Genomic DNA, 13013 nt, shown 5'->3' on the forward strand with positions numbered 1-13013 from the left:
AGGATCATATATATGTCTGAAAGGTTCAGAACCGCTGGATATAAGAAACTCTCAAAGTAGGAGGCAGAAGAATCAAAGCATATATTTAGGCTCCACAGTAACCAACCCATGAACCAGCATCCCCATTTTGACATATTGATCAAAAGCTTCCAGGCCCAATAAGTACGCCTTACAAGAGTAACCAGGAGGCTACAGAGAAGCATGATGGTGTAAAACAAAGTCATGCTTCCCCCTCTATGGTAAAAAGATTACCCACTGGCTTCAAGTCCTTGTTCAGCTTCCTCCCGTAGGTCAGCTCTGCTACTGGCAGCTCCTGCTTCAGCTTCGGCTGTGGCTGTAGCTATAGCAGCCTCTGGCTCCAACGGAAGCTGTTTTTAACCATCCGGCTTCTGCGGGGGTGTAAGGTACGCCAGGGAAAGCACAGGTTCTTTCAATCTGCTTAAGCAAGGTGAAGGGGTTGACCAGGAAAGCACAGGTTCTTTCGATCAGCTTAAGGAAGGTGAAGGGGTTGACCAGGAAAGCACAGGTTCTTTCCATCAGCTTAAGCAAGGGAAGCAAAGTGAAGGGGCCGACAAGCTTACTCCAGTCCAACATACAAACGGCATTCAGTTCAGGGGAAAAAGCCAAACTAGTCAAGAGCACTTGTTGACTAAGTGCTAAGGAGCCCATTTTTGGTTGCCAACACAATAAGGTAAAAAGTGCGCAGCAGAGAACAAAAGAAAGCCTACAAGGAAGCAAAGAAAAACTGGATAGCTTTGAAAACAATGTGTGGCATTTATTATATATGTTTTCTTGACATGGAAATTTATTGCTCTGTATTGAATCGTCTCTGATGGTCTGCTATGTACATGGCAATGTTTTTTTTTTCTTTTTCTTATTTTGTACTTCAGTTTAAAATAAAATTTAAAATTAAAAAAAAGAACTGGCTGGATGGCTGGAGGTAAAGAGGAGTCCATGTCCCTTTGGAAGAGGTCTTCAGTGGAGCACCCCAGGGATGTCTGGCTTTGTGGTGTTTAACATTTTGTCCATTTCTTGAATAAAGGCCTAGATAGCATGCTATTCAAATGGGGAGATTTGTAGGAAGCTAACCCCAATGGGCTACCTTGGGAGGTAATGAGCTTCACCTCACTGAAAGTCTTCAGGAAAAGTCAAGCCAGATCAATGAGAATTTATTAAGTGCCTACTGTGTGCCAGGCTCGATAATTACTTGTCAGGCGTGTTGTAGTGAAGATTTGTTTTAGGGTATGGGTCAGACTAGATTGTGTCTGAGGTCCCCTTCCAACTTGTAGAGTCAGTGGTTCTGTGACTTCATGGGAATAGTGAGAATATCAAAGGAGAGAAAATAATGGGAGAAAAGATAAGACACAAAGACAGAGCCTTGGCAGAATGGTCTCCCTTAGAAGAGGAGGATTTAGGGTTGGGGTTAGCATGCAGCAAAGGAAACTGAGAAGTTGTCAGATGGGAGAACCAAGAGGGAGCAGCATCACAGAAGCCATATAAAATACATACAAAATAAATATAAGGCAATTTGGGGATGGAGGATGGGGGTGGCCACTAGCATATAGAAAGTGACTCTTGAATTGAGCTTTGAAGGAAGCCAGAGATTTTAAGTGGTGGAGATGAGAAAGATGTGCATAGGAGAGGGCAGCCAATGCAAAGGAAGAGTGTGTAAGAGGAACAGCAAGTTAGGTCAGTTTGTCTGAATTGGAGAGGCAGTATTACCATTTTAATTATCCGGCGAGGGAGTTCAACATCTGTATTGTCCACCAGGTCACATTCTACTCAAGCCACCAGCCAAGGGGTCTCATCAGAGTCTCTCTGACACATATGTAGAAGAGCCTTCCAAAAGGCTGCAATATCACCCCTGGCCACCAGAGGGAGTTGATCCTACACATACCTAAACTACTCCCACCAATAGACATTGAACCATGTAGCTTTAATTTATGTCACTGGCTAAATTCTCTATGTAACTAGAACAGCGGCGTCAAACTCAAATAGAAACAATGGCCATTAATCTGTACATAAGGATCCATAAATAAAGACTGACAGCTTTAAAATGTAATGTTATCTATGTTCTATTGTATTTTTATTTATTTTGTCCCAATGACATTTTAATCTGGTTCTGGCCACACTCAAGAGCATTGTGGGCTTCCCGCAGCCACTGGGCCATATGTTTGACACCTCTGATGAAAAGAATGACTTGGAATGTTATCGAAAATATCAGAAACACAAAAATAGCCCCTCTAGATCAAGAGTTCTTAACCTTTTTTGTGTCATGACCCTCTCTGGAAGTCTTGGTGAAGCCTATGAACCCCATATCAGAATTATGTTTTCTAAATAATTGAAGGAAATGCTAAATTTCACTTACAAGCTGATCAATATATAGATTTTTCCCATTTAAGTTCATGGAATCTTGGAATTTACCCAGGGTCTATGGACTCTAGGGTAGGAATCCCTGTTCTAGGGCCCCCACTGCTGTGGAATCTCCTCAACTACACCTCCCTTGCTCATATGTTGAAAAGAGCAAAAAAGAAAGAAAACTTAACTCGAGCCATCTACTTTCAAACAGTTTTGCTCTTTAAACAGCCTTTGCTCTTCTATCTTTGGGATGCTAGGAGGAAAGTCCTGAGCCACTCGTCCTCATAGTTCATCAAAAGCATTAAGGGGAGAGGCACCAGTCCCATCTCAAGGATCAGGGACTCTGATCAAGGAAAGGTTGAAGAAGTTTGTTGGGAGACCAGTCTTCCCCTCCATCTCACCAACTGAGGATATTTGGCTGGCCTTAGCCACTCTAGGCTTCTGTCTGCCATATTGCTCTCCACCATCTTGGTCGCCATGCTGCAGATTCCAAGGAATGCTGGTCATAGTTTCTGCTCTTCTCCTGAACCTAATCACTGCCAGACAGACTACTGGATGGTGGCTATGGTGGCCAAGAAGTCCACATCTTAAAGGCAACTAACTGTTTTTGAGGAAAAAGACACCAGACCTCTACAGCTGATTGCAGGTCTTGTAGCTCCTCCCATTTTATGGTGTGGCTCCTTCCTTGTATGTGCAGGGCCATATGATTTCCTAGTTTCTGACAAATTCTGTTTCCTTCTACAGGAGCTTCCTTTAGGTCCTGACAGAGATGAGATTGTGCCATAGGAACACTCTCTATAGTTACAAAAGGGAGATGTAGGGTGATAGCAGGGACAGAAGGGTCCAGTGAAGGATTTTTTAAGGATGGAGGAGACCTGAGTGGGTTTGTAGGCAGCAGGAAAGCAGCCAGTATATTAGGAGAGATTAGAAATTAGAATATAAGAAAGGAAGTGATGGAAAAGACAAACTACCAGAGGAGACAGGAGGGGAGGGGAAAGGATCAAAAGCATAAGTAAATTGTTAAACTCAAATGAGTTGCTTGTCTACTGGAGCAGAAACAACGCTGAGGGTCACTGCGTGCTCTGTGTGTATTTTGGGGATCTGATCTGTGGGAAGGAGAAGGACAAAGTATGTGGGTGGGGAGGAGCAGAAACAGTGTTTGTGTTTGTTGTTCAGTCATTTTTCAGTTGGGTCCAACTCTTCATGACCCCATTTGGAGTGGTTTACCACTTCCTTCTCCAGCTCATTGTACAGATGAGGAAACTGAAGCAAACAGGGTTAAGTGACTTGCCCAGGGTCACATAGCTGAGGCTGCATTCGAACTCAGGTCTTCCTGATTCCAGGCTTGGCCATCTATCCACTGCAGTGCCCTCTAGCTGCCTCCTATGTTTATTTGTCATTATTATTCCTCTGTAACCCCAAACCATCTCTATGTGTGGCACAGGGGAAAGAGGTCTCAATCTAGGGTTAGAGGACCTGGGTTCAAATCCTATCTTGGCCACTTACTACCTGTGTTACTTTAGGAAAGTCCTTTCCCATTCCTGGGTCTCAGTTTCCTCTTCTGTAAAATGAGGAGGTTGGACTGGATTGCCTCTGAGGTCCTTTCCAGCTCTAGATGGAGGAGTCTATTTTTCCAGACAGCTCAGGTATTTTCTCATTCTGTCTTGAATATGTGTGTGTGTGTGTGTGTTTAATGTAAGCATAGCAACTATTCATAAAACAGAGCCACTGGTAAAATTAACCAGAAGGCCACATGTGTGTTGATTGCCTACAACCTCTTCTGACCTGCTCCTCCCGCTTCCTCCCCATGAACAAGACCCTAAATATGCCTTTTCCATAGTTACTTGCATTTAGCCAAATTCCACTCAAGAAGGTATTCTCTGGGGGTTGAGAATATGTTCTTCCCTCCCCCTAAAACACCTAAACAGCAATTATCTGGTGAGGAGAACAGAGAGGCAGGATGGAGGGGAGAGGCTTTGGAGGGCTCTGATTTCATCCCAGCATAGGATGTGAATCATGACTCTGGAGAAAAGAGGGAGAAAAGGGGTGTGGACCTGGAGGTGAACCATGTGCGAAGAATCATTTTCTCACATACAAAGGGATAGATTTTACAGACAATGCTAGGCTGAGCTTGGATCAGGAGCACATGTGCACCTGGGTGCACACAGGCATGCATGGAATGTCTTTGCATGTGTGCACATGAGTGCTTCTGAGTATTTACATGCACAGGCCTTTTTAGTGATTTATTTTTTATTTTGTGTAATATATTAAATATATATTATATTATTATATGGTCATATATAATATAAATCTTTGCATTGATTTTACTGATTGCTTGATTTTTATTGCAAATACTGGTGCAAATGCCTGTGTTTGAGATCTAGATGCTCAGTGGAATAAGAGGGGCAACTGGCGAAGGAGAGTGCATGGCAGGGGCCTGAAAGTTGGAAGGACTTGAGAGATTGTCCACTTTGAGCTTCTCAATTTACAATGGGCAAGCTAAGAATCAGAGAGGGAAGTGACTTCTCCAAGGTCATCCAGATCACAGAGACAGGTTTGGAATCCAAGTCTAAAGCTGATGTTTTTCCACCACTCCTGGGCTCCTGCTGGATGCAACTGAAATTCACAGGGACCATGGAGAGATATAGGAAGGGCTCCAAAGGGGGTGCCAAGCATATAACTGTTGATAACCTTGTACAATTCAAAGGAACATAGGGAAAATCCCCAAGAAACCATGCTTATCTGGTGCAAAAGTGCAGAACCCAGTCCTTCTCTTCCTTGCTTTTGAGAAGGAACAGCAGCCAGAGGCTTATATGTACCCTGTTTTTATCTACTGCTTGCAGGCAGCTTCTGAGAGGGAGGGATGATGGCAACCTCTGGGCACTGGGCAGCAGATGCCACCTTCCTGCCCACAAAGTTCCTGACTGTGTTGACAGGGGAAGAAGAGGTTCAAAGCAGAGGGTGCTCTCCATGGGGTGTACCAGGGACTCTAAAGAGCTGATCTGAAGGTTTGAGGTGTATGTGAGACAGAGGTGGGGGGTAGGGTGGGAGACTGAAGCGGAATCAGCCTTGGATTCCAGGGAAGCCCACTACGCAGTCCAGCCCCTTCACTGGTGTGAAATGATCCTTTCCTTAATCTTACTAAGGATCCTTTTTGGGTATAACCATCCCCCTAATGAAGATGACCAACCTGTGAGGAGCCTACATGGACACTGTCGTAGCTGGAGGTGTGGGGAAGGAGAGGGAATTTAAACTGAGAGTCAATCTGGGTGGAACCTTCCAAGTATAGTGAACTAATGGGCTCTGAATGTGATGATCCCAGCAGTTATTAGGAAAAAAGAACCAAGTGGAACACCAGAGTAGAAAGAACATGGAACTGGGAGGCAAGAAGCTCCTAGTTCAAAGAGGTCTTCGCTCCAAAGTCACAGAGCATGAGTTTAAATCTTCTGCCTAATGCTTATTGTCAAGGTCACATTATTGAACCTCCTGGGTCTCAGTTCCCTCATTTGTAAAATCTAGGGGTTAGACTCAGTGGCCTCTGAGGTTTCCTCTAACTCTAGATCTGGGTTTCTATGTGGGTAATTTTGGTTTCCCAGGCCTCAGTTTCCTTCTCTGAAACAAAAATTGATTTCCGAAGTCCTATTCATCTCTAGCTCTAAAACTCTCTGATCCCTCGAACTGGTGCATATGTGAAAGGGATCATGGGTTTGTGCCATAGAAAGGATGCTGGTTCTGGAGCCCTGGCTTGGATCTCAGCTGAAACACTCACTGGCTTTGTTAACCTGGGAAAGAAATGTCCTTTCCCTGTGCCACCATTTCCTTACCTGTAAGAATCCTATCTCTCAGGTCTGTTTTGAGGAAAGAGATTTGTGAACCCTGAAACACTGCAGAAATGGTAGGTATCTTTATGATTTTCCCAGAATGCTCGTGAACTTTTGTGCCAAGAGCTTCAGTTTCCTCTTTTGTCATATAACACTGGCCCTGGTGCAGCTATGAACTGGTCCATAACTGGAAAGTAATCTAGAACCGGAAGAAAAAGCCACTAAATCCTCTCCTCTAACGTTGCCACCACCTTGCTGTGGACCCGCGTCACTTCACCCTGGGCTGTTTTAATAGCCTGATATTGCTGTTGTTAAGGACCAATAACATCAGGAGGGAGTTGTCTTGACTTGTGAGTGAATTGGACTTGAGTGAGGCAGAGCTGCACAAAATCATCAGCCTCACACTCTCCTTGTCCAGAAAAGTCAAGATGATTGGTAATGACCCTGGATGCAGTGAGGGACCTTGGTCTTTCTAAATTAAGGTCTTCCCCAGGTCTCAGTTTGTCTGAGGCGATGACCATTCAATGACTAAGGGCTACTAAGAATTGAGACAAAAGATGGACTAATTTGCCATCACAAGAATATCAATCTGGGAGGGGAATACCTTCAAGGTTTCTGGCCAGAACAGAAAACAGTTGTTATTTATGCTAATTCTAAGCAATCAAAACCTAAACAACTGAGCTTCAGAGGCTTGGGCTGGGGGCTGTTATTGGAAGAAGAAGAAGAAGAAGAAGAAGAAGAAGAAGAAGAAGAAGAAGAAGAAGAAGAAGAAGAAGAAGAAGAAGAAGAAGAAGAAGGTGGTGGCGGTGGTGAAGGAGGACGAGGAGGACGAGGAGGAGGAGGACGAGGAGGAGGACGAGGAGGAGGAGGAAGTGGGGAGGAGGAGGTGGAGGTGAAGAGGAGGAGGAGGAGGAGGAGGTGAGGAGGAGGAGGAGAGGAGGAGGAGGAGGTGAGGAGGAGGAGGAGGTGAGGAGGAGGAGGAGAGGAGGAGGAGGAGGTGAGGAGGAGGAGGAGGAGGTGAGGAGGAGGAGGAGAAGGAAGAAGAGGAGGAGGGGGAGGATGAGGAGGATTACTGGCTTTTTAAAAGCCATCAGAGGATTTAAATTCATTTAAATGATCAGTTAATTCACTCCAAAAATAGCAGTAGTCTCTAACTGTTTTGGATTTTTATGTGCTAAGACTAATCTTAAATCTTTCAGTTTGTGATAATCAAAGTTCCAAACTGAGGCCAGAATAATTCACCAGCTTTATTTTTCCTTGTTTTAGACCAGATATTAAAAAACCTAATTGCTTGCTTTTTTATCGTCCCTGGCTCAGTTGGAAACTCTCCCTTAACCCATGCTATAAGGAGTTTTTTTGAGGAAATTCCTTTTGGCATGTTGTTTTTGCTAGTTTTGGCTCCATATATATATATTTTAAAATTCTTAAATGTGACCTAGGAAAATCCACGAGATACACACACAGACACACAGACACACACAAAGACAATGTCAGATCTTCCCACCAGTTGTTAATCTCTATATATTTGAGATATGAGACCTTTACCCAAGAAACTGTCTATAATTTTCCCTCCAATTTTCTTCTTCTCTTTAATCTTGGCTATACTAGTTTTATTTGTACAAACCCCTTTTAGTTTAATGTAACCAAAATTATCCATTTTGAATCTTACAATGCTCTATCTCTTGTTTATTTTAAATTCTTTTCCTACTCATAAGTCTGATAGGTAATATATTCCACGTTCTTCTAATTTTCTTATGATATCTCCCTTTATATGTAGGTAATGTATCCATTTTGATCTTATCTTGGTAAATGGTGTAAGGTGGTGGTCTACATCCAATTTTTGACACACTGCTTTCCAGTTTTCCCAACAATTTTTTTTTTTACCAAATAGTGAATTTTTATCCCAAAAGTTTAAATCTTTTACATTTGTCAAACACAAGGTTGCTATAATCATTTACTAGTGTATATTGTATATATACTCTGTTCCACTGACCCACCTTTCTATTTCTTAGCCAATACCAGATAGTTTTGATAATTATTGCCTTATAATATAGTTTAAGATCTGGTACTGCTAAACCTTCCTTTACATTTTTTTATTAATTACTTTGATTTTCTTGACATTTTGTTCTTCTAAGTAAATTTTGTTATTTTTTTTTAGCTTAGTAAAATAATGTTTTGGTAATTTAATTGGGATGTCATTGAATAAGTAGATTGATTCAGACAGAATTGTGATTTTATCATATTGGCTCTACCCAACCTAGAACAATTAATATTTCTCCAATTATTTAAATCCGACTTGATTTGTATAAAAAGTTTTTTGTAATTATGTTCATGTAGTTCCTGGGTTTGTCTTGGTAGTAGACTCCCAGGTATTTCCTACTGCCTACAGTTATTTTAAATGGGGTATCTCTTACTATCTCTTCTTACAATTTTGTTGGCGATATATAGAAAAGTTCATGATTTATATGGGTTTGTTTTATATCTTGCTACTTTGCTAAAATTACTAATTATTTCAAGTAACTTTTTAGCTGAATATCCAGGATTTTCCAAGTATATCATCATATTATCTGTAAAAAGTGATAGTTTTATTACCTCACTGCCCATTCTGGTTCCTTCAATTTCTTTTTCTTCTCTTATTGCTATTGCTAGCAATATAATATTGAATAATATTGGTGATAATGGGTTTCACTCCAGATCTTACTGGGAAGGCTTCTAGCTTATCCCCATTACAAATAATGTTTGCTGATGGTTTTAAATAGATGTTTCTTATCATTTTAAGGAAAAATCCATTGATGCCTATGCTTTCAAGTGTTTTTAATAGGAATGAGTATTGTCTTTTGTCAAAAGTTTTTCTGTATCTATTGATATGATCATACATTTTTGATACTTTTGTTATTGATATAATCAATTGTTACTATTTTTCCTGGTATAAATCCCACTTGGTCATAATGTATAATCTTTGTGATAGAGAGTTGTGGTCTCCTAGCTAGTATTTTATTTGGGATATTTGCATCCGTCCTCATTAATGAAACTGGTCTATAATTTTCTTTCTCTGTTTTCACTCTTCCTGGTTTAGGCATCAGTATCATATTCGTTTCAAGAAAGGAGTTTGGTAGGACTCCTTCTTTGCCTATTATTCCAAATAATTTATTTAATATTGGAATTAGTTGATCTTTAGATGTTTGGTAGAATTCACTTGTAAATATATCTGGTTCTGATGCTTTTTTCTTAGGAAGCTTATTTATAGCCTGTTCAATTTCTTTTTCTAAAATAGGTTTATTTAGATATTCTATTTCCTCTTCTGTTAATCTAGGCAGTTTATTTTTTGTAAGTATTCTTCTAATTCTCTTAAGTTGTTAAATTTACTGGCATATAATTGGACAAAATGACTCCTAATAATTGCTTTAATTTTATCTTCGTTAGTGGTATATTCACATTCTCATTTTTGATATTAGTGATTTGGTTTTCTTCTCTCTTTTTTAAAAAATCATATTAACCAGTGGTTTAGCTATTTTATTATTTTTTTCATAAAACCAACTCCTAGTTTCATTTATTAATTCAGTGGTTTCTTACATCAAGTTTATTAATTTTACCTTTAATTTTTAGGATTTCCAATTTGGTATTTAATTGGGAATTTTTAATTTGTTCCTTTTTCTAGTTTTTTTTAAAAAATACATACCCAATTTATTGATCTGCTCTTTATTTTATTGATATAAGTGGCAATATACATTTTCCTCTGGTTACTGCTTTTGCTGTATCCTATAGCTTTTGGCATCTTGTCTCATTATTGTCATTCTCTTTAATAAAATTATTTATAGTTTCTATGACTTGTTCTTTAACCCACTCATTCTTTAATAGTAGGTTGTTTGGTCTCCAATTAATTTTTAACCTGTGTTTCTATATTCCCTTACTAAATATAATTGTTATAGAATTGTGATCTGAAAAGGAAGCATTTATTATTTCTGCTTTTCTGCACTTAACCATAAAGGTTTTTTTTTTTTGACCTAATATATGATCAGTTTTGTAAGGGTATCATGTACTGTTAAGAAAAGATATTTTTCTTTCTGTTGCCATTTAGTTCTCTCCAGATAGTTATCATATTTAGCTTATCTAAGATTCTATTCATCTCCTTGACTTCTTTCCTATTTATTTTTTGGTTAGATTTATCTAGTTCTCAGAAGGACAGGTTGAAGTCCCCCACTATCATAGTTTTGCTATTTATTTCCGCGTGTAATCATTTAGCTTTTCCTTTAAAAATCTGGATGCTATAGCATTGGGTGCATATAGGTTTAGTACTGATATTATTTCATTATCTATGGTACCTTTTATCATACTGTAGTTTTCCCATTTGTCTCTTTAAATTAAAACTATTTTAGCTTTAACTTTGTCTAACATCATGACTGCTACCCGGTTGTTGTTTTTTTTTTTTTTTCCGCATCAGCTAAAGCCTAATAAATCCTACTCCAGCCCTTTATTTTTATTCTATGTATATCTCACATCTTCAAATGTGTTTGTTGTAAACAACATATTGTCGGGTTCTCTTTTTTAATCCATTCTGCTGTTTCCATTTTATGGGTGAATTCATCCTATTCACATTCAAAGTTATAATTACTAGTTGTGCATTTCCCTCCATCCTATTTTTCCTCATTGTTTATCCTTCTCTCTCTCTCTCTCTCTCTTTACCCTATCCCTCTTCAAACATCTAATTTCCTTCTAACCATTGCCTCCCTAATCCACAGCCCTTTTAAGAGTCCCTCCCTTATCCTTTTCTCCCTTCTAAGAATCCCCTCCCTTAATCTTCTTTCCTTACCCTCCTATTTCTTGATCTCACACCCTTCTAAGTGTCCCTCCCTTATCCCATCCCCTTGCCCCCTACTTCTTTGTAAGTTAAGAAGACTTTTATACTCTTCTTTTTTTTAACAGCTTATTAATACAGTATTTATTTGTCTTCCCTCTGTCAAACCTGAGCCCATGACTTTCCCCAGGGCTGCCTGGTAAGATGGAGGGGGAGGTATACACAGGCTGAAAAGAGACATGGAAGGACCAGGACGAGGAGGAACATTCAAAAACGTTGGGGGACAGAAATGGCTCCATCACATGGTGAAGAGGATGAGGAAGGCCACCATCAGGCAAAAGAGCCCCATGGCCTCAGATAGGGCAAAGCCCAGGATGGCGTAGGAAAAGAGCTGTTGCTTCAGGGAAGGATTCCTGGCATAACCGATGATAAGACTTCCAAACACAGTCCCAATCCCAGCTCCAGAGCCGGCCACCCCCACAGTGGCAGCCCCAGCCACAATGAACTTGGCTGCTGTGTCAATGTCCCTTGAGATGGCGCTAGTTTGGAATCCACATCTGGGGACAAGTGAGGTCAAGGGACCTGATGCTGCCAAAATGCTGAGGTTCTCATCTGTCCAAACCTCTGGCCATTTCAGTGCCACTGCAGTTAATGGTCTACTCAGCATCTGAGAGCTGCTCCTCACAAGGGCAGGGGTAGAGATGAACTTGGCACAGGCGTACATTCTCAGGGGGTGAGGGGCAAAGCTGAAGAGCTGCCGGCAGAGCAGAGGAGACAGAGAGGGCTATACCCTTCTAAATGTATATATTATTCCCTCTTTCACCCAGTTCTGATGAAAATAAGGTTTTAGCACTACCAGCCCTCCACATGCTCCTGCTTCCATGTGAGATAAATTACTCCATTTTACCCCTCGTTACCCAATTTTATTTTTTAGAATCATCCCATCATACTCAACTTTACCCCAAGCCTTCTATCTATGTATGCCCTTTCAAACTACCCAAGTAATAACATTTTAAGAGTTACAGATAATAAGAAGTAAACATTTTGACCTTATTAAATCCCTTATGATTGGTTTTTAATGTTTACCTTCTTAAGTTTCTCCTGATTCTTGTAGGTCAAATTTTCTATTAAGTTCTGGTCTTTTCCTCACAAATACCTGAAAGTCCTTTGGTTCATTAAATACCTATTTTTTCCCCATGCAGCATTACATTCAACTTTGCTGAGTAAGTTATTCTTGGTTGTAAACCCACCTCCTTTGCTATTTGAATATAATATTCCATGCCCTCCAGTCTTGTAATGTAGAAGCTGCTAAACCTTGCATTATCGTGACTGTAGCTCCACAGTATTTAAAGTTTTTTTTCTAGTTACTTGTAGAATTTTCTCCTTGACCTGGGAGCTTCGAAATTTGGCTATGATGTTCCTATGAGTTATCTCCCTGGCTTTCAGGGTTACTGCCTGAAAGGAGGGGCCCAGGACAGGGGATGTTGAGGCTAGTGGGAGGCTTGGAACATAAAATGCCAGGTCTAGGAAGGTTAGAGACCATCTAATCCATCATGATAAAAAATGCTATCCACTTCCAAATAGAGAATTGATAAACTATGAGTGCAGATTGAAGCATCTTTCTTTTTCTTTCTATATTTTCCTTTCCTTTTTCCTCCCTACAACATGGCTAATGTAGAGATGTTTTGCATGATTTCATATGTATAATGGGTATCATATTTCTTGCCTTCTCAATGGGTGGGAGAGGCAGTGGAGGGAGAGAATTTGGAACTGACAGAGAGGTAAACTGAGGTCCAGGCCTCTTAGTTCCTGATCCTGCCCTTTGTTCTCTTACCTTGCAGGGTAGGTCATAATAGAAGTAGAGGACATCTCCATCCCGTGACCTCTTCCACCCCTTTGTCCTCTGGAATAGCTGCTCCTGTTGTCTATTTTGGGGCCTTGGAAGTTTGTGTTTGTTTATAGCCCTTTATTTTTAGGGCCAGCTGACAGGATGTCTGGGATCTTAGCTTCCACTTGTCATTAGTCTGATACTCAATGAC

General features: G+C 40.4%; 1 protein-coding gene across 1 annotated transcript; it reads right to left on the bottom strand.

The window, feature by feature from the left end:
• Positions 1 to 11089: 11089 nt before the first annotated feature.
• LOC118832847 (ATP synthase F(0) complex subunit C2, mitochondrial-like) lies at positions 11090 to 11713 on the bottom strand. Its single transcript, XM_036740218.1, has one exon. It carries the CDS (start codon positions 11696 to 11698, stop codon positions 11273 to 11275), a length of 426 nt encoding a protein of 141 aa, XP_036596113.1. The 5' UTR covers positions 11699 to 11713; the 3' UTR covers positions 11090 to 11272.
• Between the last annotated feature and the right edge of the window lie 1300 nt (positions 11714 to 13013).

Source organism: Trichosurus vulpecula, chromosome X (assembly GCF_011100635.1).
Source record: "Trichosurus vulpecula isolate mTriVul1 chromosome X, mTriVul1.pri, whole genome shotgun sequence".
Taxonomy (NCBI): domain Eukaryota; kingdom Metazoa; phylum Chordata; class Mammalia; order Diprotodontia; family Phalangeridae; genus Trichosurus; species Trichosurus vulpecula.